This window comes from Aythya ferina, assembly GCF_964211825.1.
Source record: "Aythya ferina genome assembly, chromosome: 7".
NCBI classification, from domain to species: domain Eukaryota; kingdom Metazoa; phylum Chordata; class Aves; order Anseriformes; family Anatidae; genus Aythya; species Aythya ferina.
The window spans coordinates 20500465-20526710 of record NC_140302.1 but is presented as its reverse complement, the minus strand read 5'-3'; the positions used below and the strand labels follow the sequence as shown (position 1 = coordinate 20526710).

General features: G+C 39.1%; 1 protein-coding gene across 3 annotated transcripts in view; it reads left to right on the top strand.

Annotated features, from left to right (window-relative positions):
• Window positions 1-586: 586 nt before the first annotated feature.
• Window positions 587-26246, top strand: part of HTR7 (5-hydroxytryptamine receptor 7) — a 36881-nt gene continuing 11221 nt past the window's right edge. For all 3 annotated transcript variants that reach the window (XM_084525894.1, XM_084525892.1, XM_084525893.1), the window contains exon 1: window positions 587-1135. In XM_084525894.1, coding sequence (XP_084382020.1) covers window positions 609-1135 — 527 coding nt within the window. In that variant the 5' untranslated portion in view covers window positions 587-608. The remainder of the gene's footprint in view (window positions 1136-26246) is intronic.

Genomic DNA, 26246 nt, shown 5'->3' with positions numbered 1-26246 from the left:
AAACCCCGCCGACACGCAGGCTGACAGACACCCGGGGGCACGTCGGCGCTGCCCGTGTGGCCGGGGGCCGGCTGGCAGGAGCCCTCTCGGAGCAGCAGCCCGGCTCCTGCCGGCGGGGGCCGCCCGGGCACCTCAGCACCCCGGTCGGGCTGCGGGGACCCGGGAGCCGCCTCCCCGCTGCCCTCCCGCCGCCGGCAGGTGGAAGCGGGCTGGGGGCGGCCGCTTCCCCACCCTCGAAGCCGGGGTCCCGCGGCGGGGGAGGGAGCGGAGGAGGGCGGAGCGGCTCCGGCTCCGCTGCCAGCCGCCGTCGGAGCAGAGCACGCCGCGAGAGGCAGCGGGCGGCGGCCGCCCCCATCGCTCCTTCCCTCCTTCCCCTCGCCGGGCCGGGGGCGATGGCGCCGTGCCCGCCGCCCGTCCTGCCGGGGAGCGCCGTGGGCGAGAGCGGCCGCTCCGGGGGGCGCTGAGGGCCGGGCCCCGCCGGGGCGAGGGGGCGGGCGGCGCCCGAGGAGGAGCCCGAGCCGGCCGGGCGGCGGGGAGAGCCGGCCAGGCGGGGTGGGGAGAGGTGGGGTGGGGTGGGCTGGGGGGCTCCATGGGCAGCTCCCGCCGCCATGGTCATCGCCCTCGGCAGCGGCCGCCTCTCCGGTGAGCTCCGGCCCCTGGGCGGCGAGGAGCCGCGGGCGCTGGGCGGCGGGAGGATGATCGCCGGCTCCTGGCCGCCCCGCAGCCTGGCCAAGCTGGGCCCGGCGGGCGCCCCGTCGGAGCTGCCCCCCACCGGCCCCGCGGCCGCCAACGACTCGCAGTGCGGGGAGCAGATCCTGAGCTACGGCAACGTGGAGAAGGTCGTCATCGGGGCCGTCCTCTCCCTCATCACCCTGCTGACCGTGGCCGGCAACTGCCTGGTGGTCATCTCCGTCTGCTTCGTGAAGAAGCTGCGGCAGCCCTCCAACTATCTCATCGTCTCGCTGGCCCTGGCCGACCTCTCGGTTGCCCTGGCCGTCATGCCCTTTGTCAGCGTGACCGACCTCATCGGCGGTGAGTGGATCTTCGGGCGCCTCTTCTGCAACGTCTTCATTGCCATGGACGTCATGTGCTGCACAGCCTCCATCATGACCCTCTGCGTGATCAGCATTGACAGGTGAGCAGGTGTGGGACCACTGCCAGTCCCTTCTGACACCCTGGTGGCCCTGCTGCCACACCAGGGGCAGGCCACAAGCTCTGGGTCCCCTTGCACCCTCAGGGCTCCACCACAGCAGCAGGTGCTGCCTGCTGCCAGCACAGTCCACACGCCCCAGTACCCCCTGCCTAACTTGGTGGGTCTTTGCAGAGGCTGAGAAATGTGCAGAATACCTCTTAAACTCCTTCGTGGTATGGCTAGGGTTGGGCTGCCTCTAAAGCTAGTGCCAGCATAAGCAGCCTGAGTTCAGTGGAGTTTCACCAGAGCAGAGAAGGCTCAGGACTTGCAGCTTATCAGGTTTTTACTGTTATTTTAGTACTCCCTGAGATGAGGTCAGTTTCAACTAACAGAACTGTTTTGGCCAAGTAACCATACGATAGAAGGAAAAATAGCTCTCGAGTATTTGCATTTTTGTATATGTATCTGCAATCCCCTTAAAAAAAACAAAAAAAAAAGGAAACCACCACTATGAAGCAGTCCTCACTGGTGTTTCACGTCTTCCAAAAGCAGCTCCAGGCAGGCACTGGAGCAAAAAGGAGTATACAGACTGCAAGAAGAACTTAGGCATTTCTGATAGCCATATGTCAAATCTTGTATTTTGCTCTCGGCTAACAGGTTCCTTTATTCCATGCAGGTCCCACTCTAAAATCAGATGCAGCCTGTAACTTCCCTCTTCCACAGCCTAAATCCTATACCAGTCATTTTAGCATCTCGAGGGAGACTGTTTTCCTTACAACTCAACACAACTAGCAGAAACTGAAGAACTTTTGAACTAGGTTGTAATAGTTTATCAGAGTCCAATATCTAGCCCCGGCTGACTAGTGCAGAAAGTTTTTAGATACAACTCTGCATTAGGTTTCTACAAAGAAACAGACTTTCCCACAATAACCAGAGGCTGTTTCCTGCCAAGAAGCATCACAGTTTATATTCATTTCAAAACTTCCAAAACGTCATTTCTTTATAAGCATTTCCTGCCCTGAATGCTCTCTGTTTTGTGAATTCTGTAATGGCTAGCAGTTACCTGAATGCTGCGAAGCGCTTTGTAGCAATGAAATCTACATACTAACTTTGAGTATCAAAGGATTTTGTTGTTGCCTTGAAATCTTTTGTTGCCATCTTTGAACTTAATTCTAGTATCGTAAGAAAATACGAGTAAGCTTATATTCCTTCCCAACATTATTCTGTTTTTCTATCCCAGTAACTTTTAAGATAGCTCATTTCATTTTTCCACACTCTCAACATCTTTTCATTCTTTGATCATTCTTGAGATCCATGTCTGAGCTCTCCATCTCTAATAACCTTTTTAAGACAGGTTAACACAATTAAGCTTTCTTATCCAATTAAGGATGTGTGATATAGTAGCATTGGAATAATTCCATTTTATGCTTTTTCATTGCTTAGCTTAACATCTGAGATCACTGCTGTATGCTGAGCCTGGGCTGGTCACAGTAATGATCAGGTCTCTCACTTTCCCCCAAACAAATAATTACAAGAGATACAGCTATATATTTAGAACAGAATATAACCTATTATGTATTACTGCTTTTCATTAACAAGTACTGTTTTAAAACAGAATTATTCTCTTCTAGTGTTTGCATATTCCTGCTTCTATTACTGAATGCTTATTGAGCACAGTCTCTTCATAATTAATTATACTGTTGTCAACTCCCTATTTGAAGTCAAAATTCTGTCAATCATGATGCTTTAACCTTTGCTACCCAAATCCATTATGTAGTTAAGATAGGTAATGTTGTAAAGAAGAGGAGGCAAGCTAGCAATTAATTAGCAAAATGTCTTTACCACTTGGCAATAAAGAATTTAAAAACTCCATGATTTGCAATGCTATTTACAAATAAATAATCTTATAGTGTCGTAACACTGCTCAGACAGACCAACGATTAACATGAGATGTTGACTAATCTTTGAAAAGTGTGTATGTTGAAAATGTGCAGACCAAAGAGATGATGAAAATTAAATGTGAACGATGAAATGTCACCACTGTTGGATTGATTTAATGGCTCTAGCTTACATACAGTTGTTTACATTTGTGTAGTTAGGAAAGCTTTAATTATTCAGTGATGGAAACATACCTCTGAAAAAAATGAATGCTTCTAGATGAAGTATTGTATATGGTACAGGAATCTGCAAATCTCCTGTGTATATGTATATAGTGCATTAGAGGTTCAGGCCATATTCACAAGGACTGTATTCTCAAGGACCCTTTTCCATGGGTTTGGTGCAAACACTTGCATGTTTTATATTTTCTAGGAGGAGAAGATCTGTGGTGATAGAGCCCTTATAATCCCAGTGCAAAGAATACAAATATGACACCAACCAGAAAATCCAGAAGCAGGTCAGGAGTGAATGACATCACCATCCTTCAACTTGGCCACTGTCCTGGGTGCCATAAGATACACTTCTTGTAGCACAATTAAGTGGTCCTGTTGTCACATTTGCTAAGGGAGAATGATTAAGATAGGGTAAAACTGAACATTTTTTTGAGAATAATTATGAACTGGACTGCCACCTGGCTCTTTAGGATAGTTTTGGAAGCATTTGTCATCTAGTAAAGTCTCTCCTGAAGGGAAAGCTGCAGCTGTTGCAGGCAGGGCAGAGACAGCAGATAAGTTAGATGTTCTCACATTGTCATTGTTAAACTTCTAAGATCTTCCTGAAGCAGATATCAGATATACCTTTATCAAGGTAAATAGCTGAAAAAAATGTTACTATTGAATTAATCTTTTAAAAAAAAAGGAGGGGGGGGTCACTACAAACTGTTAGGCAAGGTTTTTAGGGAGAGGTAGTGTGGTTTGATAGACAAACAAATATAGCTTGTAAAAAAAGAAGCTTGAAGCCCTTCCAAACAGGATAAAGTGAGTAAATTCAAGAGGCTTTTTGATTTGTTTCTCTTGTACAGATATATGCTATTTGGCTCGTGTCACTGAATGCCAGCAGCTGGCAGGCCTACTGCACAAAGTGTGAGAAATTTTGCCGCACAGCCCTCAATGGTGGATGCATTTTTCAGCTGGATTTCTCTATCAGTTGGAAAGCTCTTAGAGATGTGGATTATCACGGAGTCTGCCAATGGACTGGTTTTATTCTGTTGGGGGAAAAAAAAAAACACACATTTTTTTCCTAACTGCACACATCCTGGGCAGTCTGTTCCAAAGGAGTGTGTTACTGCCAGAAATAATCCAGAAATGTCTCATATTATGCCTTTTTCTTTTCCTTTCCCTGTTGTTTCCCTTTATTTATTTATTTCTATGTGTAAGATTAGCTAGAGAAAACAGCATGGCTCTAAAAGTGTCAGCAAAATGCTTCACTCATGTTTGTAGACAGTTGGCTTATAGAGAGGCCTCCAGGACAGCAAATGGGAGACTAACATGTTCTTTTACAGCAATAGTAGAGTGACCCAAAACATGAAAATTCTGACTCCAGGGATAGGCATCAACATTAAGTTTTTCATCCTCACTACTCTATGTCTAAACACAGGTTCCCAAATAGGATACATACATACTGCATTTTTAAATTGACATTTGAAATTTGCATATAAACACCAAATGTCTAAGGGCTGGCTTAATTCAAGAATAGTGCTCTTGAGGACAAGGATGTGAGATTCAAACAAAAACTCAAAAATTCAAAAAAAATCTCTTTAAAGAGTCTGAATAGAACTGCTTGTACTTTTTAAGTTGCTTCCACACTAAGTTGTACAAATGTTAAGACTGCGAAGTATATGCTAGTACGCTAAAATGCAGAGCTCCAGCTTTGTACAGGGTGCACATGCTAGTCTGAACAAGTCATTTTTGTTATCTACAAAGAACTAAATTTTGTGGCAATCATGAGGTAATGTCTGTAACAATGCAAATTTTGGACCATTATGCTTTTTTCAGTTCATATCTTTCCTTCTATTTCACAACACAAAACCCTTCTTTGTTAGGGTGACCCGAGATGAACATGTTATTTTTGAGTTATCTCTACCTTATTTAAGCCCTCACTTTGGGAGGAGGCTATCTGCTTATGGACAGGTCTGTCAGAAGTAAAAACAGACATGACAGGGAGACCAGCATATTTCTACCTTTCCAAATTTTGTAAGGATCAAACAGGCATGACAGCTTGATACCTGGATAATCAATATTACCCTCACTATTTTCATGATATGAGAGGTAGCTCTGGAGAAAAGTAGCAGAGAGACTTAGGTAAGATAATTGTGCCTCAATGAATCGTGCCTCAGTAACCTACTTTAAACATTTCTTATTAGCTTTTTTTTTTTTTCTCCTGAAGGTCCACTTTGCTGGCTCTGAAATAAATAAAATATATCACATTTAGATTCCTTTACATTTAAGAGTGTCTGAATGTTGCGAGTGAATTACAAGGGAAAGATGCAAACTATTTCAGTGGGTGAATGAACATGGAAAGGGAATTAATTGAATTTAAACTGGTGTTGTTTGCCTGCTGATTCATCACGTTCTTCTGACCCAAGATAGCTACAGAAATCCTGTTTTGGAGACTATCCACTGAATAACTGCATAAGTAGCAATTTTTAATTCAATTTAAAAATAACTCTTTGGCTTAGAAAGTAATAAAGTAACATAACTATAGCTGAAGAATTATAACACTTTCCCCACACCCACATAAGTAATGAAATATTTTTGGGGGAACTTTTCCAGTCTGCATCTCATCCAGCAATTCATGAGTATTCCAGACTTGCATTAAATTGATGAGGATTTTCAATTCTTACGCAAATGGAACAATAGTGGAGCTTTTTGTTGTTCCTGAGCTTTTTATAGACAAGGAACAGTTTTCTCGCCCCTCCCTGTGTGATATCTTTTACAATGCCCAAAATAAGTACGAATGCTTATGCTTCACCTTAGAAGATGTCCCTTCCTAGATGCTTACCCATTTCACGGTTCCTTGGTGCATGCCTGGGAACTTAAGAGGCCCAGTGCCTCAGAGGAAGAACTTGGGACTAAATTCAAATACAGACTTCAGCACTTAAAATTGCATCCAGGTGTCTAAATTCTGCCCACATCCAAAACTGATAATGTGACCTGAAAACCCTGTCAGCAATTTCCTAAGTCTAATGGCCCCTAAGAGCCCTGTGTGTCTTCCTGTTTGAAATGAAACTCTTTTGCCCTTAGGGCATGGGTGGAAAAGGCTGCAGTCTGTGCTGTTAGCTCTGCTTGGTTTCTTTAGAATCTATATGTAGACGTATGCACAGCTAGATATCAAAAAATCCATAATGTATTTTGGATCGAGAGTAGATATTAACACCCACATTCAGTGCCCTCAGGTCCAGGAGAATGTGTTCAGTGTACAGTCTTGAACAAAGTATAGTCCAAGAACTTTTATCATTGCTTTAGTTGACGACTGTCCTGGTAGACCCTATGGGCTAGCACCAGCTGGCTCTGTGATCCCTGCTTGGAGTTTGGCTCTGGTTGATTCCCATTCTGAGGCACCCTACTTTACACTACATTTAGAGAACCTTGGTATGGGATGTATATAGGATACAAAAGTCATGAGTTGTAAGGTTTTTCTTCAGACACAGTCTGTAGGTATTGAATCTTCTAACTTTCACTGACTTATATGTGAAGTGTGTTCCTTTGTATCTTTGCAAGGTTAAGTTCCCCACACCTTGCAAGCAGCAGAGGTCTGATGTCACTGAAAGCTTGAGAAAAGCAGAAAGCTTCCATTCACATATAAATAACTGAGACATTGAGGAAAAAAATATAAAAGGAATTGTATGTGATAGAGTTGAGGTCTATATTGCAGAATAAAGTTTTGTGATCAATAAATATGGCAGCAAATTCCTAAATACTATCACCATCACAAGATCCATTCCTTCCATTGGTCAACCCAATAAACAACTGTACTCTTTCTGAGTCTGTAAATAACTTGTCTAGCTCAAAAAAGATACGAGCAGTATTTTCATACACTATTTCAGAAAAAAAAAAAAAGGCTTTTTTTTATTCCTTTCCATGTAGTTTTGCAAATTTAGTCAGCTTGGATGTTCAAGTTGTTCTAGTTTCTTTTTATAAAGTGTTTGTTGCTAAACAGTTTTGTGATCTGTTTTATATTTACATTGAGAAGAGGTACAACATTAATTCTTGCTCACAAATCCTGAGTTGAAGAAATAGAATTGGAAGTTGAATGCGTTTTTAAGAAGTTTATGGTAGTGCAATGTGTACCTCTCACTGACAGCCAGTTCCAAGAGAGTGAATGAAGCTGGTATGTTGTGCTGTGCTAACATGATCAAACTGCTTTAGGTACCTTTTTGTGGCATCTTCGGGTGTCTTTTCCTATGTCGTGCAGGCAGCCTGCAAGAAGTGAGTTACTTACACTGTAATCTGTTCTTGGCCATAGGAATTGCTTTGTTACATCTTTGCACAGATATTATATCTCATAACTAGGCTTAGTTATGCACTGTAAGAATAGGAGGTAGCAAATAAAAGGCATTCTAACAGAATTCTAAGAGATGGGCCATTTTGTAAAGAGTTAACAACTCAGGAATAAAGTGGAGGTCTGTTTACTACCAAAACAAGTGGTAATAAAAAAAGTTCTTACCCCACATATGAAACTATCTTCTGCTTGCTCTTACCAGGGCTTAACACTGGCTGAGTTTTCAGAAGTGATTTGGGGGTTTCTAATTATTGTGATTTCATCCCCACATTTCATAGGAGCCTGACAATCAGAGGTAAGGGAATATTAATTCACTTTTTTGCCAAGCAGGGCATTCGGGAGACATTTGAAAAGTGATTTTTCCTGTCAAGGTCACAAAAAGAGTTTCCATGAGTGAGATTGGATTTGCTTCAAGATTCAAAGGAATAATAAAATGCTAGAAGCACTCCCTTCAGTTTTTGAAGGGGGCTTTCAGAAATATCTCCTAATATAAATCACAAAAATACAAATACTTATCAGAATGGTATTATAGCATAGTATAACCTCTGTACACTGATATCAAACTATATTTGCCTACAGTGTTTTTTCTCAAACTGAATAAATACTATAGAATGAAACAATCAGGTATTTGTGGTTATTGCACTGTGTTTGAAGCTATTCTACTACTGCACTACTGGTAACATGCTTTCACAGCCTTCTAAAGGAGCAGAAATTAGTCAAGGAATATTCTTTGATTTTTTATGGAATAATTTTCTCTGAAAAAATATTTTTTATTTATAAATTCCTTGTAAATTACATAAAGGAAATATCTTATTTCTTTAAAAGAGATCCAGTATTATTTTTAATACTGTTTTTGAGTTTGAAATGTTTTATAAAAACAATTGTTGCAACTTTTGAAACAGAACATCCCATTTAATCTACAGTTGGTATTGTATATATGTCTATGACATATCTCTGTCTTTCCACTACAAAACCTTTTTTTTTTCTTTTTCCTCTCAGCATATCACATAAAGATCTGAATGATCTGGTCCTTTCCGTGTAGAATAGGAAATCTGAAGAAAGATCTGCCCGTTGCAGTTTTTGCATGAACATAAAAGTGCTGGAGAAACAGCTGAGTCTGCCAAGATGCAGTTATCATACAATAAAGATTGGGGAGTGAAACTACCAATTCTGGTACCTGATTTTACAAAATACAAGTGCCATAAATCAGTGCTCAGTGCAATTTTTCCAAATGGTCACTAGTGTTAGGTGAGGATAACTTCTCATGGCTGGAAAGCTCACAAGTGTCAGCTTTTCACATCGCACTTCATAGCCAACTACTTCTAAAGGATTGTTCTACTCTTGCCAAACTTGACACACACAGGCTGGCAAGTTCTCTTGTTCCAGGTCTACTCAGTGACACTGAGACGCTTGATTCCTCATAGCATCATTGCAGAATTTCACGAAGAGATTGCTGCTGGTAATGCAGTGGGAATGCTTCACATCTAAACTGTATTTCTAGGGAGACAGGAGGAGAGATTGTGCAGAGAAGAGGGGGGAGTCAGCAGGCTGCTTCTAAATGAGTCTGAGCATCAATTTAGCTAGAAATGCTAATAACACACATTGGTTCTGCCTGCTTAATTTGAAGCTTGAGTTAATATTGGAGATAGATCACAAATTTGAGGCAAATATTTGCTGTCGTAGTAGGTATCGCTTGTTACAGCTTTCCTAAATATATAAAAAGCTAGACTTGGCAAAATATTGACAACTTTATCACCCCAAAACATGCAGAAGTTACCTTTCAGTCCTTGTGATCATGAAAACTCCTCTGACATGAGCCTAAGGATATTACTGCAACCCATATGTAATCCCGTGTTATCCCAATTTTAAAATTTGCTTGTCTTGGCCATAAGTAACAATGGAAGATGAAAATGATGTGACAAATTTAAATCATTTGCAAATATTGAGTGTGGATGCACAAAACTGAAACTTTTGCAAAGATAAGAGTAAAAATTTTCAGTTATAGAGTTAAAGCTACAAGAACTTTCATAGCTCTTTGCCACTACTCACATGCTGTTCACTTTTGTTGACTTCACTACAAGATATGCATCTGAGTGAAACTTGTTTTCAATTTGTTTGAAGTAATATAACAAAATTAAAGAATGAATGTAGCAGCTTTGATTTTCCTCTCCTACCTTGCCATTCAACCAGGAAGCTTTATACAGAACATCTCGATTATCTGATACATAAGGGTGGTTCCATAAATATTAGCATATACACAAATCAGGTAGTGATTCAAGTCTAACAGTAAACACATTTTGGGGGGGCAAGATGGAGACAAGAATTAAAATTCTACTAGTGCCAGCTGTTCCAGTATCACGCCAAACAGAGATGTGCAAGGAAATCCATGCAGTACTGAGTTCTAGAGATGTTCTTTCAGTCCTTATGCTGGCTTCTGCTATCAAATTGTGAGCCAGCACAAGAGATCACAGAGGGGGTTAACATAATTGTTTACAATTATTTCCTATATATACAGCAAAATGGTCATGATTTGTATAGAAGACAAAAGCAAGGAGGGACATTACAAAAATAACTTAAAAAAAAAATAATGAGAAACCAGGGTGAAATCTATTCTTAGAGGTACATTGTTTCTTGATGAAAAAGCTGGCAACAAAGTTTTTTCCTGAGATATATCAAGGAAATGGGTGTTTTTAGGTACTGTCAATAACTTGAAATCAAGTTTTGTAGCTTGTGGAAGTGTAGATTAAAAATATAACCACAAGGAAAGTTGCTTTTCCATTTCTGTTACATTTTTTGATGTTCCTTTAAGGAGACCACGGGGAATGGTCGTGGAGCCATGTGGAAGGATAACACTTTTTCTCGCACTGGGAGCTGTAGGTCTGCAGGGGATGGCAAGCTGGGGAATCCAAAGAAAGGAGCAAGCAGCAGTTAGCCATGTCTTAAAGGTGGTAGGAAAACTGCTCAGGGACCAAAGGAAAAGTTTGCTGTATCTCATACACTCACTGACTTGGGTAAAAACAAAACCAGAAGCAAAGGCTTGCCTGCAAGGGGATGGTTCTTGTGGGATAATTGCATACAAACTTTCTTACTTCTAACTCACCATATGATGAGTTTTCCATATTGAAATACATTAAATTGCTAGTTTTCATTTAAATTAATTTTGACCTTTGCGAGTTGAAAATTCTTTAGTCTTTTGGGGAGAAATTATTATTGTAGAAGATGTAGGCCATCAAGAGGTCTCCTCCCAGTAACCTTCGATGCAGTTCTGCTGCTTTTATTCCCACTGAAGAACACTGATCTGTAACCTTGCTGGCACTGGAATCATCATTTCTCATGAGCTGTGTTTTAAGTACCTTCAGTCAGAGATACGGCCTCTTGCCACTGCAAGAGAAATTGAATCCCAGATACAGAGCTTTCTTATGTACTTTATTTAAAATTTAACTGCTTTTCATTAGAGATGCATTAGAAACTAGGGACAATGTATTTCAACATTAGGCTTGCAGATCTTTGGAGACAGACACACAATATGACTACAAAAAAAAAAATAAAATAAAGAAAGAAAAGCCTGTCTGTAGTGTGTTCTTCCTAGTTAGAGCTAGGAAATGTAGAGCTACCCTAGGAAATGTAGGGATTTGTGAATCAAACTAAAGAATACTGGCTTAAGAGATTTACTCCAGTAACCAGTATTTAGAAATTGGTGATAGACATAAAAATTAGGAGGTGGGAATGGAAGGAATGAGCACAGTTAACAGAAGTACAAGCTATTATCTAAACTTATTGTATAATTTGCAACATAACTGTCATCATGAATACAAACCATAAAAACATGTTGTGATTGTCATGAAATATTTCATATACACAGACCATTTGCCAGAATAACTTTCTGTAAACAGTTCTTCATGTGGGTTTCTAAATTTTGTTTATTTGCTGTAGAAGTAGACATTTAACAAATATTTGAAATACTAAATCACTGAACAAAGTCAGTGTCTGTTGTCTGGCCACAAATTACTTGGAAACAACACGTGGCCCAAAGCAGCTGCTGGCAAGATGCAAGCTTTTCTTTAGTAGTCTAATAAGATGTTTTGATCTAAAAATAATACAGCTCCAGCTCTAAAGACTTTTTTTTTGCTTGTTACATACTTTAGTTTCCCTTTTACCTTAAGAATATGCATCTGGAGACAAGCACAAGCAGTTTTATCAACAATGCTAATTGTAGTCTCTCAAGAGTCTATTGTCCCATATTAAAAAGCTATTTTTGCTACCTGAGTTTGGTCATTAGCAGAACACAAGTGTGTTGTGTTTTTGTTGTTGTTGTTGTTGTTTTGTTTTGTTTTGTTTTCCCCTCCAAAATAATCCAAACTAAAATGGCATGGTGGACCATTTGCCTGTGAACTAAATATAAAAGGAGGCTTAATATTTCTAAAACCTGTTACTTAACATTAAGTCTCTGCACTGCTGCCTAGGTGCTGAAGGGAACATCTTATCAAATATCCCAAACACCTGTAGTTCTTGGTGAGCTACCTGAGAACTGCATAGGCTCATCTGTGGTGATTCATCCCATGCTGATAACAAAGTTAATCTCCTAAATTCAAAGACATGTTTGAGGATATTAGTCTAGCAATTAGAACTGAGATTACTGGAAACTGTAGGCACAGCAATAAATCTTGAGTATTTTAGTCTTTATCTACACACAGCTGATACCACCACATCTCAGAAGAACCTTAGTGTTACCAACCTGTTGCTGAGAAATGCAAAAGAAAGATGTACTCACTGAGCGGGGAGAAGAAGGGCTTCCTTCTGCTGATTCTACATCTTTCACTGTTTTCCTGTATGTCGCAGCATCTGTAAAATGAATGGGATCCTTGATAATCTCTAAATCCCACTAGTTTTAAAGTCTTGGGAGGGGGACGTGGCCTATCATCAGCTGTACCTATTTGTGTTTTGGCATAAAGGTATAGCTCTAAATTCTGGGGAATTTAAAAGAATTTTAAATTCCCCAGATTCCCGCATTTTAAAAGAATTGTGACTCCACATACACCCTGATCTGCAGAAATGGTTATTTGTGTATAACCAGTAGTTGAATCTGGCCTCAAATTTGTCATTCTGTACAAAAGGCCCAAGTGTAGAGGGCCAGAAGCCCCTTTTCTCAACAGGAGAAAAGCAAAAGATTTATTCTGTATGCCTGTGAAGTTGGTTAGTAGCAGTTTCTGTTGTGTTAGAATTTGTTCTCTATATTAAAATATTTAGTGTTGCAGATTTTGCATGATATTAAAAATGATGAAAAATATGAATGATGTTGCTGAAGGAAAATGATATGCTGTACTGGAAGCCTCTTGTATGCAGACCCTTATTCAATGAGACAAAAAGGACACTTAATCCTGACTTAAATTTTTCTTAGGTTTCCTACTTAGAGAAGTCTAAGCCTATTTGGAACTGTCTTCACAAAAGTAGACCTAGTGATGTCTGAAATGGGAAGTAGAAAATTCTGGATCTAGATGAAATTCTACTGAGCAGCAAGCTGGAAAATGCTGGCTACATGAATCTGCAGTCTGGCAGGTCTGAGCAAGACCCAGAAGGTTCAAAGTTTGTTGGAGTGGAGTACAAGTTAGCTACTTTCTTCATTCTCAAACCCACTAGATGGAAACGAGTAAATATTATAGCAAATAAACTATTATATCCTGTGGCTGAGAAGGGCTAAATGTACAATTTTACCCACCACAGTTCAGGTTTTGCTGCAGTTAGCTTTCATCGCTAGATGTTTCTTGCCTTCAGCCTTTTCCTTCAGTTGAAGGGCATCTGGGGATGTAGACTTGAGAATGCTGAGTGATTGCAAGGGGAATAAATGCTTATAAGATTATGTTAAATTCCTACAGAAATCTTCTTCCAGTTTATAGAGGACAGCTTGATCTGATCAATTTATTTATTGGAATGAAGTTCCAAAATATCACAGGATGAGATATTTTCAAATTAAATGACAAGAAGCAGGAGTGTTGCAGTGAAGGAAAAACTTGGGATCTGGTGTATAATCATGTTGTAAATAAATTTGTTTAAACAAGTGCTAAGGAAATAAATGAGGTTTGACTGGGAGATGTGGTAGATGTACTAGACCTCACACTCACTGACATGAAAGATGAGATATGATAACCTCATTCTGTACCACAAACTTAGCAGGCAATATACTGCTAATAACAAACAAATAGCTATTTGACTGACTTAGAGTGAAAGAATCACCTTATTATCTTCTGATAAGTCCCCACTGCACAAGTTTCTGTTGGAAAGGACTGTTTTCTAAAAGGTTCTCAAGCTGCAGATACACAACTTGATCTAACTTTTTGCCATCCTTCCTTAATACCTTCCCCTCAAGTTGTGCTCTCTTCATCCCACTGCTTCTCCTTACAAAACCATGTATGATTACTTTTTATGATAGCACCCTATTCACATTAGGAAGTGAGACATGTTTTTACTGCTGTAGAAGAGAAGCAACTCCAGAGTCTGCATCTTTAAAAAAATAGAGTTGTAGTAGATCAGAATAGATTGTTCTGGGTGGTGTTTTTACCCTGCTGGGCAGCTGAGCTCCACCACAACTGCTCTCTCACTCCTTCTCCTCAAAGAAAAAGGGGAAGAAAATACAGTAGGAAAGGCTCAAGGGTTAAGATAAGGACAGGGAGATCACTCACGAATTATTCTTATGGGCAAAACAGACTCAGCATAGGGAGATTAATGTAATTTATTGCCTATCATTAGTGGACTAGAACACTGAGATACTAAAAACAAACTAAAAAAAACACCTTCTTCCCCCCCTCCCTTCTCCATCAACCATCTTTTACCTCCTGCACCCAAGCACTCCTATCTGCTAGCTCCTGTAGCACAGCAGTTCTTTCCCTTTCTTCAGTCTTCCCTCCCAGAGGCCCAACCAGCATTGCTCTCTGGCTTGGCTCCCTTTTCCCAGCAGTGGGTCCCTTTTTGGAGCAGCTGGAGCTGGCTCTGATCTGACATGGAGCAGCTGCAGCTGGCTCTGATCTGACATGGGGCAGCTGCTGGGCTCTGCTCAAAGAGGCCACCCCTGCAGCCCTACACTATCAAAACCTTGCCACATAAACACAACACATTCTGTTATCAAAATATTTTATGCAGTTGGGATGATTTTTCCACTTTTTTTTTTTTTTTTTTGAAACTAACACAAGTGGAATTATCTTCTGAAGTTTTCTTATGTTTCAGAACACGCTGGTTCAGTTTGTTTGCTCAAATGTGAAAAGCAAGAGTCAGCCACCAGTGCATAACTAACCAGTGCACTTAGGATTAAAAAAAATAATAATAAAAAATAATACTAATAATAATAAAAGTAAACTTTGGATTTTTCCTTCATAGAACTCAGAAAGAAGGTTGATTTTAAAACTTTCATAAAACACAGTATGACTCTTTTAATTTTTCACAAATCACTGCTAGATACCTGTAAGAATGTGACTTGAGCAGAAGAAGCTTATTCTCCTATTGTTTTGATTAGAGTGGTACCTGGAATGATTGAATTGCTCAGAATTTGGAAATTTATCACAAACTCCCTATCTCATGCTTTTCTTTTTGGTTGGTTCATCTTTTCTTTCATGGTTCATGGTTTCTTTCTTTCCTTCCTTTCTTCCTTTCTTTTAATTGACTAAGCCTTACAAGCAAGCTTTGCTTGCTGGTACTCACAACTGAGTAGCACTGAGTAGTACTCACAATCACCGATCCAAGTTAGTCAGCCAGAATATACCTTCGTGTGAGGACATACAGTGACTTTTTGATGTTGAACTTTTTTATGAAACTGAATTACTTAGATACTTTTGCTGCTTTAGCACCTCAGTCGCAGTCCCAGAGTTGCCATTTCCCACTTTTATTCTCTTAGTGGGTTTTCTTCTTGCTTTCGGACCTATGTGCATTGAGAGTTCCTTTGTGAGAGGGCTACGTTACTGAAGAGTATGTTTTACACTGAACTCTAACAACAATATTTTAAAAGTATTTTTCAAGAAAGGGCTGGAATTAAAACCCATGGTGCCCACTTTCTAGGAACAGTAGGTACCCATGGCTGACATTTCCACAGCTAATATTATAGAGAAATCTATACACTATACAGACTCTATACAAGATGCTTTATGCTTTCAACTTAGATTTTCCTGTGTAACATGATCTATTGATATTCTGTGTTTTTCTTCCCTGCTGAGCTTTGGTAAAAAATTTACACTTGAGGTGAACATTTCAGATTTGTACATATCTGGCCCAAATGAATATAGCAAAATCCCGCTGTAATTTTTGACATATTCAAACTTGTCTTCAGGCAAATACTACAATGGCCAAAGCCAAAAATGTCCAAGTAGATCAATTCTGTATTTAGATTCACCCATAATGACTATATCACGGTTCAGTAGGGCTGTTGCAAAATCACTGTCATGGAGAAGCAAAGAGGAGTATTTGGACCAGGTCCTTCCAGAATTTTTCCTGTCTCTACTGAGACAGGAAGAGAGAGAAGGGGGAGGAGGGAAGAAGGGGTTGTTCCTTAAGTGCTTTGTCTGAAAATATTATGCTTAAATTGTTTGTATTCAAGGAAGGAAGAGAGAGGACATAAATATCATCACATTTAAATAAAACTATTCCCTGAAGATACTTTGGTTTAATATAGTGGTATTATCAGTTCAATGGGCTGTGATTTTTCATTTCATTCATCACTTACTTATGCTATGAAAGGTTCTGAAATGCTTCATTTAATTGTACTAAAGAGATCAGTCATGATTTTCTAGTTAAAGTTGTAGGAGGCTTTCATTTTGAAACACCATTATAACTTTCAAAATAATTCCTTTTAAGCTGATGTTTAGTGTCAACCCAAGTGTGACTCATGTAGTGAAGCTGGAGAAAATCACCTTAGCCATTTTTACATTATGGGAGTCTGACAAGCATTTTCTTTTTTAAAAAAATACAGTTTTCATAGGTCTAAAATCAAGCCCCCACACATTTAGTTGAAGATACCTGTTAGCTTACCTCAAGCAAAAAGATAAAAAATGGTTATGCAATTAAAGCACTAACCAAGGCTTGCAGTGACCCTGTCATAAGGGTTTATAGGCTCATTTGTGGTTCTGGGCAGGTCAATTAAACTGCATGTAGGCTGAAGGCCTGGTATCAGGGCAAACCCTGATATTCAGGCTCCCCGATCGCTCAGAACAGAGCTCTATGTATCTCTCTTCCTGTGTGTTTAGGCCTTCTCCTGCAAAAAAGCAATGTGTGTAGGATGCCTGCATCTTGTGTCAGTATGGTGCTCAAGGAACAGCCAGAGCACCCAGCTGGATGCAGGAACTGGGGAGTTCCATGTTTGTCATTTTTGTAGTGTTGAACTGGACATCCTGGACATCTTTCTCCTGAGAACAATTTAAAGGCCTGGTGTCCCATCCCAAATGTATGTCTCCACCACTAGTCCTGAGAAAGTTTCCAGGTTGCCCCAGCTGTATCCACACAGGCAGCATCCCATGTGCTGACCAGAGGCACTTCAGCACCTTTTCTGAAGGCCCTCCTAGAGCTTCCTAGGCTTTTCACGATTTGTGTAGCACATACATTTTGGGACCCACTTGCTGCCGTATGCAAAGGGGTCATCTGGTGTGTGTGTTTGTGTATGTATGTTCCTGTGTATCTGTGGGAGGAGATTACATTAGACTGACATGTTGGCCAAAACACGTTGCAGACACTGTAGGCTTCAGACTGCTTCATTGCTCACCTAAGGGATGTTTGTGTTGGTGTCTGACTGTCAGAGTACAAAACTGAGAGAAAACACATTGGTGTTTTTATTACAGTCTACTTGAATGTTTGCACAGAACAGGGTAGTCCCAAAGCTGAGGCACGTCTGGTGGTTGTCTCCTGGCACATCTCCTATGGCTTGGCTGAAGCCAGCAGGCTAGCCTGGAATCACAAGTGCTTGTCTTTACCACAGGCAACACCAGTCAGGATATGAGGGGGAAAGAGATGTGTGCTCTGTTACTACATTGTGAGCTGGAGAATCAAATCCTCTGAAGTCAGTAAGAAGGAGGAGGGGAATTATGTTAGAAGTAGGATAAACTCTGGCAAGAACCTGAAATCTTCATTGGCTTTGATGAAGGTCCTGGGCCTGAGGGATGGGAGAAGTAAGATGGGGATAACCCAGAAAAGGAAAATATTGGTTTGGTATCTTTTTCAGTTTCTAGTCTGTAGATTTTGTTCTTTTCCATTCCTCTATTTTCTTTTGCTCAGGAACTGCCTCTGTTTAAGAGAATACACATTACATCTCAGCTGATACTTCAAGAAACCGCATCTTTGCTTAAAGTAATTCTCCCCCACAGCAAGGGCAAAGCAGCAAATAAAACTTTTCCTAACAGCAGCTATTCCCAATATCAGCTGTCTGGAGTGTTTCTGCCTATCAGCTGGGCAACTTGGGTTATCCTGATGACATCCAGCTATCATGTTTTTCCTATATTAGTTAGCCCATAGGATCAAATTAAGTTCAGGAACTTGAAGGTTGCTTTCAGTTATATAAATGGCTCAGGCCAATGAGCAGATAGATCATGTAAAGATTTAGATCCTCTAATCATTAGGCTTTCAGCAAAAGATCATGGCTAATGCCCATCTTCTGACAGACTGTGTCTAATTGCAAGAACACCAGTGAAGTTTATTGTGCAGGAGATAGAAACGGTTGGGTATAAGGATCAGGGTATGAAATTAACTTCTCAGAAACTAAAGGCCATCATAAAGATAACTTCCAGTCCTAAAACATTCCTCCCCAATTTCTTTATTGCAATTAAAAAAAAGAATAGAGCCACATCATTTCTCTGCCAGTATCTTACCAGTAACCAGTGGTCTGGTCCTTCATCCCATCCATTTACTTGCTGATTCAGATTCTCTAAACTGATAAGAGAACAAACATAAGTAAATCCCAGCCCATCTCTGGCTTTTCCCCCTTCTTGAGTCCCATGTAACACCATTAAGAAACATTTCAAGTCAAACCTCACCCCTCCTCAGCAGCTTTTGAATCGTATGCATTCATGCTCAAGATCTCTTATGCTACTCCTCAAGTTGACTGACAGAGCTGCCCTCTCCAGTCACAGCAAATCAGTTACTTGTCATCCTCAGACCCATTTTACCTTTTCAGATTTAACTAGTTCTTTTCTACCTTTTTCATAAGGCTATATGAGATACAATCCCTTTCCCCAGCTTTATTCCAGCCTGAACTTCTGTTTTACTGTACACCCAATCTGACATGAACATTGCAACACAACCAGACAGGAAAAAATGAGAGTGTATTTTCCCTTTCTTTCCTAGAACAAAGCTTTCCCTGGTCTAGTCTTCTCAGATAGTATGTTGTAGTAAATTTTACTTTACTGTGTATTTTGATTATATAATTTTTCACTCTTGGTAAGGAATTAAAAATTAAGAAGAGCCTTTTGACTCCCTTTTCACTTCTTCTTGCACTATTACTTGCTCGTTACTGGAGGTAAATAGTGAATGTTAAAAAATAAAATTAAATTAAAAGGGAACTCTGGCAGGGGAGAAAGGGCAGAAGTAGGCAAAGTGTCCCCCATGACACAGTTATGCTGTTTCTTCTAGAAAAGCATGAAAATATTTATTTTCCCTCAACTTTGCAAATAGTTGAACAGTATATGGAAAAATGGATTCTACCCATGTGTGACTTGCCCATATTTAGAGAACTTTTAAAGTGTTACAGATTATCTATCGAGGAGTGGGGTGGGAAGTGCTTTTGAGCTATATAATTATAATTAACCCTATTGCAATTACTAAGCAAACCGCATATATATGGAAGAACAGAGATGAAGAAACCCACAAAGATAGAATGTAGACACTTTGTAAACATTTAAAAATAGGAAATCTTCCATTACACTGTGCAACTTCATTCAAAGTATTTATTTTCCAATCCTCTTCAGTTTTTAAATACATCTAGATTCTAGGAGGCTTGTGAGGGATGAAACCCGTTTCCCTTCTTATCTCTCCTATCTTTACATCATCGGTGAAGATACAAGAAAGGAAAATACACACATACCATGTTAAACAAGAATATTTGCTGAAAACAGGTGATCCCTTAAGGTTTACTCTATAATACATTTATTTGTGTAATTGTATAATACTGGCCAGGAAATATGTGTTATCTAATATTTAGGATGCGTTGCAAAAAAATATATATGTAAAAAAAAAATCAGCAACAGTTTTTTGGGACCTTTTCTTTCATCCAGCATATCATTTGCAGAGTAAAACCAAAGGCTACCAAACTGTTTTGCCAGGTAGCTAAGAACAAGGCAGTAGCTGGTGACAAATACTTTGACAATCATGCAATGGGAAAATGAGAGGCAAAAGGTTAGAACAGCTAAAAGAAATTTTCTGAGGTCTGAAGTGAAAGAGGAATATGGTTATAGAAATTATGACTAAGATGAGAAAGACTTAATGGAAAGACATTGCAAATATCTTTCTGGAAATACGGCTGTTACAAATTGGTTAGAATGACAGCAGACTTCTGTGGAACAGAAGTCTGAGATGAGTAGGCAAAAATTAAGAAGGAAATATACAGAACTAAGAAAGGAATATAAATAAAGCAGAGCAAGAAAGTGAAATAAAAATAGAATCAGTGAAATAAAAGAATGAATTAAAATAAATATTAAAATGTCTGATACAGGGGGAAGGGAGTCCATGAAAGTACAGGAAAACTGAGAGAAAGGTAAGAGAGGAGAACATAATCTTCTACTAGGGAAATTCTATTCCTTTAGAATGAAGAGTTTTGATTGACTTAATCTTTTTCTACTGCCAGAAAACATATGCTTCTTGAGTCCCATCAAGAATAAGCAATAATTTTTGAGGAAAAGAAAGATCATCAGAACATTTACTATGAACAATAAAAGCACAATACTGTATTTAACATATATCCACTCCAACAGTAGGGATGTCTTCCTTTTGTAATGATAAGTTATTTATAGGAAATATATTTAATTGAGAGCAAAAGGAGAAATAATAGAACATGTTAACCTTGCTGAAAGCATAGCAACTATTTCATTACAATTATTCCAAACATCACAATTTAAGTATCACTATTTCAATAGTATCAATAATGTTGAACTTGAAACATGAAGAGTAAGCTTCTAACATAATAGATACCACTACATACATTTAAGGTCTTTCATGTTACAGCATTCAACATTGACTACAAAGGAGAAATTAGGACCTCAACCATTTCTAGCAAATGCAATTAAGTGGAATCTGGAGACTGTGCTGAGGCTTTTTATAGACTATGTGCTAATTCACTGCATAAAAAAGATGCAATGTTTAGCCAGATGGAGCACAGAAGAAGTTGAACAAAGTCTTTTTTTTGCCCTCACTAATGGTTTGATTTTCTTAGTTCTGTTGTCTCACTCTGAAACTGCACAATACTTAATGTCTACATTTTAAAGTGATCTAATACATACTCCGAAAGCTGTCATGTATGCAATGGAATCAGTAACTTCTGTGAAGAAGAGTACTTCTGTTACTATATATTTCTGAAATATATTCCTCTTCTGTAACAATAAACTGGCAGTTATCGTGAAGTGATTATGAGGCCAGCCTCTATTGCAGAAAGGCAGGTATCAAGGCCATCATACAATAATTAACAAGGTCACTTTTCATATCATAACATAAACCATAACATAAAGTGCATAGTCATGCACTTTAATTCCTATGCGTCACCACTTAAGTCTTTTTGTGTTTTTGCCCCTTTGCTTCCATCTCAATTACTTAAATATGTGATAAGAATAATATTTCTCTGATCAGTTTGTATAGCTTATTTGTTTAAATGCAGTTCTGTGGGACAAAGCATTTCCTATTCAGCGGGTACACAGTAGTTCTGAAAAGAAGACAAATTCTGTTAGGATGGTCAGTGTAACCATAACAAAAATAATAGATTTGACCACTGTTTCAGTATGCTATTTTTATATTTATTTTGTCTTTTAATATACCAAAATATAAGCAAAAAAAAAATAATTCTAGATAGATTGGTATAGGGATGGTTCTGAATGCTTGATAGCTTTTAGGAATGGCATTTTTCTTCTATTCTTGCTAAGTATCTCTTAATGTTGCACATGGCAGATGCTAAACTGATTCAGGATTAACCAAGTGATAGATAAGATAGATAAGGAGTAACCAGACAGATAAAGTCTTAGAAACAAACGTGAACTAATTAAAATCGAATTCTATCTACTTATAAAGCACATGGAGACAAGAGACAAAGGAATTATATGCGTGTGCTTCAAAAAAAAGCATAAGCAATCCCCATGTCATGGTTGATTCAATTTACTATTGGGTTGTTCAGGAGGCTTTCAAACAGTTTTAATGCTCTTAGCTATTTATCTTTCTGTAACTCTGACTATCGTCACAGACAAATAACAGAGCTAAATTGGACTATCCTAATACTATTTTCTTTCTGTTGTTGAAGTTGATGTAGCTGTTAAGTTTCAGTTTGTCTCAGTTTGCTTTATTCATAAATCAGAAGGTGGGGGGAATATACCTATCTCAAAATTTCCAGTCTAGCTATGAACAAATTTCCATTTTACAGCCTAAATATAACAGATATTTAGCTTTCTCAGGTGGAAACAAAAAAAATAAAAAAAAAAAAATGAATTTTCTGCTGGAAAAAAAAAGCCACCAAAAAAAAAAAAAGTCATGCTTGGTTAACCTGAAATGCTACCATGCCTGGCACTGCTGCTTTTTTATTTTTGGAGAAAGAATTTGTATCTTCTTTTGTGTCTATGGAATTGCTTCAGTCACAAATGGAGAGTTACTCACAAGCAGATGATGAGAAATATCTTCATGGAAATTTTTTTGATGAGGAGGAGATGCTTATGTGAACTCATTTCACAGTAGTGGAGAAAAAGCAAACTATTTTTTACAGTTTTCTAGGTTAGAGAATAAAGTAAACTTATTTACAATAAAAGAAATTGTATTGAGCCTGTAGGGTGTTGGTTTTTTTTTTCCTTTTTTTTTTTTTCAATATCTAGTAACATCAAGTGGTACACAGTAGCAGTCCAGTTCTTGTTCTGATAATCATTGTGCCAGCAGTAGAATATGACAGCCATCACAACAAGCAAATAGCTAAGAAAAGCACGGATGGGAAGAAGGAATACAAAGAGTCACAGTAAGATAAAATGACGTGCCAGCGATGGGAACCAGGGTCTGTGGATTCCTGTTCTGTGATACACTGCCTACCCTCCATGTAAGCTACAGCCCAGTGCTTTCTGTAGTATTTAGCATACTGAGCACACTCATAACAAATGCCTGTGTGATCTGCACTTAAAGTGACAATGGAGACTGTGTTAGCCCTGTGGGACAAAAATGGTTCTAATAGATCATTGTAATATATCAACATCAAAAAGACAGACAGAAAACAAAACAAAACCAAACAGAAAACCTTGAATGCTCTCCTATACAGTTGTACTGGTTTTATTACTGTCTGTAACAATTTAGAGGTACTGGGAAAGAACACTAGGTCATGGGAAGCCAGATCTTTATTAAGGGAAAAAAAAAAAAAAAAAAAAAAAAAGATTTATTCATTGATTTATTCATTTAACTTTTACATTGTTGTTATTGTAAATGTGGCAAATGGTGGCTGTTCACAATAGTCGATGATAGCACTCCAAGGAGGAGGAAACTCTTCGCACCTATGTATGAGCAGAACTACAGAAAGGGGATGGCAAGTGATTATTCCTCCCCAGGACTGGGCACCCCTTGTGCCTCACACCTGAACAAGACTGCAGCACAGGAAGCAATTTCTATTCCTCCAATAGGAAAGAGAAGAAATCAAAAGAAATTAGTCCAGAATTGGGGATGTGCTCATAGGTTTACACATTATTTTAAAAACAAATTTACTCTGCCCCTCACTATTTCCCTCTGTTTGGTCTACATTCTCTGTTTTTACTTTGAGCTATTTGAGCAAGGGATTGTCTTCCAGATTTCAGTGATGTAGTACAAGAAAAGTTCCCATCTTCTTTCTGTTGTTGTATGCTCTAGATGCTAGTATCTAGGCTCTCTGTGCTCTTTTCCCTCCATTCACTCTTTCATTCACGCCTTTCTGGAGAGGCAGCAGGGCTGTGACCAGACCATGTGTCGTGCTTATAACAGTGATCCCATAGTGGTTTGGGGCAGGATCCTGCACTTGGGTGTGCTGCACACAGCATCAGACAATGCAGAGTGAGAAGTAAAGGCCAGGTGCCTGCAATAGGGAGCTTTTGTGGAATAACCTAGATTTAGTCCCCACTGTGCTGGGTGTAATATGAATAGGTGGTAAAGAAGCCCTGTCTGGCATAGCTGTGTATTCAGGAAAGTCCACAGAGGAAGAATAGCAAATTGCATTGCCCTTTTCTTACAACTGAGAACTGAGGCATGAATTCTTTCCTGCCAAGATCAAAACAAACATCTATGGCATGGAAAAGGAACATCTCAGAACAGCAAGTCCAAGACACTTCTTTCAGACATGTGGATGTCTGAGATACACGAAATAGGTTTTTTGGGGAATTTGACTTCAATCTTTCCCAGCATTAATGCCTCAAGATGTTACGTATTTTTGGAATGATACGGTAAATTCAGCTGATTTACCTCTAGTCATTTTGAAGGTAGTAATTAAAGATTAAACATTACAAAGTATATTTTTGCAATGAATTTGACACATTTTTGAAACTCATGAATATATTAAGTCTTGGACACTCTCTAGTGTATTAGACAACAGCAATGATTTACATTATTTTGAAGTTGCAAGTAAGTTTTCAAGGGTAATAGATTTCATATAGAGATAAAAAGATAAAGTTCCTTCATTTATGCCTGCTGACTTTTTTCCCATCATACTACATTTACCAAAATGAATAAGGCAGAAAGGATGCTGGTATATTTTTATGTTAATTAATGTATTTTAATTTCAAATAGCACTTTTGAAGCTCAGATAGCTTCCCCAAAAAAGTGGTGCCAGGGCAAAACCAATAAATTTTAAGTCTTTTCAGTATACTTTTGCTTTCATTAATTCTTTTTGTTATATTCTGATACCTCACTAGGCATTCAGCGTGTGTAGCCCACAGATCTGATTTTCACAGAAACCTAATTTAACTATTTTGGCTACATAATGAAGCTCACCTCGTAATCATGTTATTTTTAATGAGCAATTGAGTAATAGTTTTTCAACTTTTTTTTTTTTTTTTTTTTTTAAGCAATACACTGTAAGTGATATGGAAGCTTTCTGCACAAACGGTGCATTTAGCTCTTTTGTAGCTAAGTCACGCTATGCTCAGACAAATTTTAAGGGTGTGCCACTGCTGTCCCAGAAGGAATGGGTTGGTTTGAGCAACTTTCCTCTTTCCTCAATTTGGAAAAGTCTTCCTCCTTAGCAGTGCAACTAGTTTTGGCTACTATTGTGTAAAATAGAAATCTCCGTGACATTTACAGTATGCCCAAGGCCCCTGGCACTGGGGTGATGGTTATGTTCTAAAGATGATGATGAGGTGGACAAGAAACAACCTTTTCTAATGCTGTGATCCATGTTCATACATCCTAGTGTCTTAATTCCAGCCAATTTTAATACTCCTAGCTCACAGCACCACCAGGCACAACTTCTTTGGCACAATAGAGAACTGCTGTCATTTGCTTGTGTTTGCTTTCAAGAATAGGACACAATAAACCAGTTTGTCCTTTGCATAAAACTTGCCATATCAGTAATATAAATGTCAATGACGTTGTTGACAGTGGTTGTTGTTACTCATCAGAACAGATCATGAAATGATGCATCCTTTTATTTCCAATACTGTAGCATACCTGGGTTCTTGTTGAAAGCAGCAGCACTGGCCATAATTTACTGCATTGCAGTAAAATCAACATTGCAGCATTCTGCAGAGCTGGGAAAATACTTGTATTTTGATTTGCTGGGTGAATAGGGAGAGGAAAAAATTCTCAGATAAAAATGAATATACTCATATTACCATATTTCTTGTTTATAACCTTCCAAAACCTTCACTGTATAATTGAATGCTGGTACCTCTTGAAACCCAAGCCATGTTCTGAAACCTGATGTGAAACCATGTCTTTTATGAGTAGGTAGCGATGTGAATCACATTGCTTTTTCTCAAAATTCTTCCTTTTGGAGGGGGGGGGGGGGGGAGGGCAGTGTGGGAGGGAACAAAAGAACCATTTGAGAAGTTAACAGGAAGTTAAGTTCCAGCTGAGCAAAAACCAAATTTCAAGTATAAATGTTAGGTGGAAACAAACAAACAACTACAACAACAAAAGCCACCAAACATCCAATGCCATCTAAGAGAAGCTCCCATCATTAGAGAGAAGATAAGGAGACCTTCTGTAGTTGAGAGCAAACAAGTTTAGGATCTTGCTGTTCAGCTGTATGAGGCAATAGTGATAAATGTTTTACTAGGAAGAAACAAACAAACAAAAAGAAAAAAAGTGGTTTAATCTCTCATAGCTTTGGAAATGTGGAAGTTGTCAGCAGACTTCATTTTTTCTATGAAAACTTGATACGTTGTAAACATGTTTCTTGTCTGTTTATGATTATTTACCATTCTAAACTTAGCTTCTGGTAAAACTGTTTTTTTTTTCACAGGTCTTCCTGAACTGACACCGTGATAGATTGCTATTTTGTTTGGTAGAAGTTAGGATATCG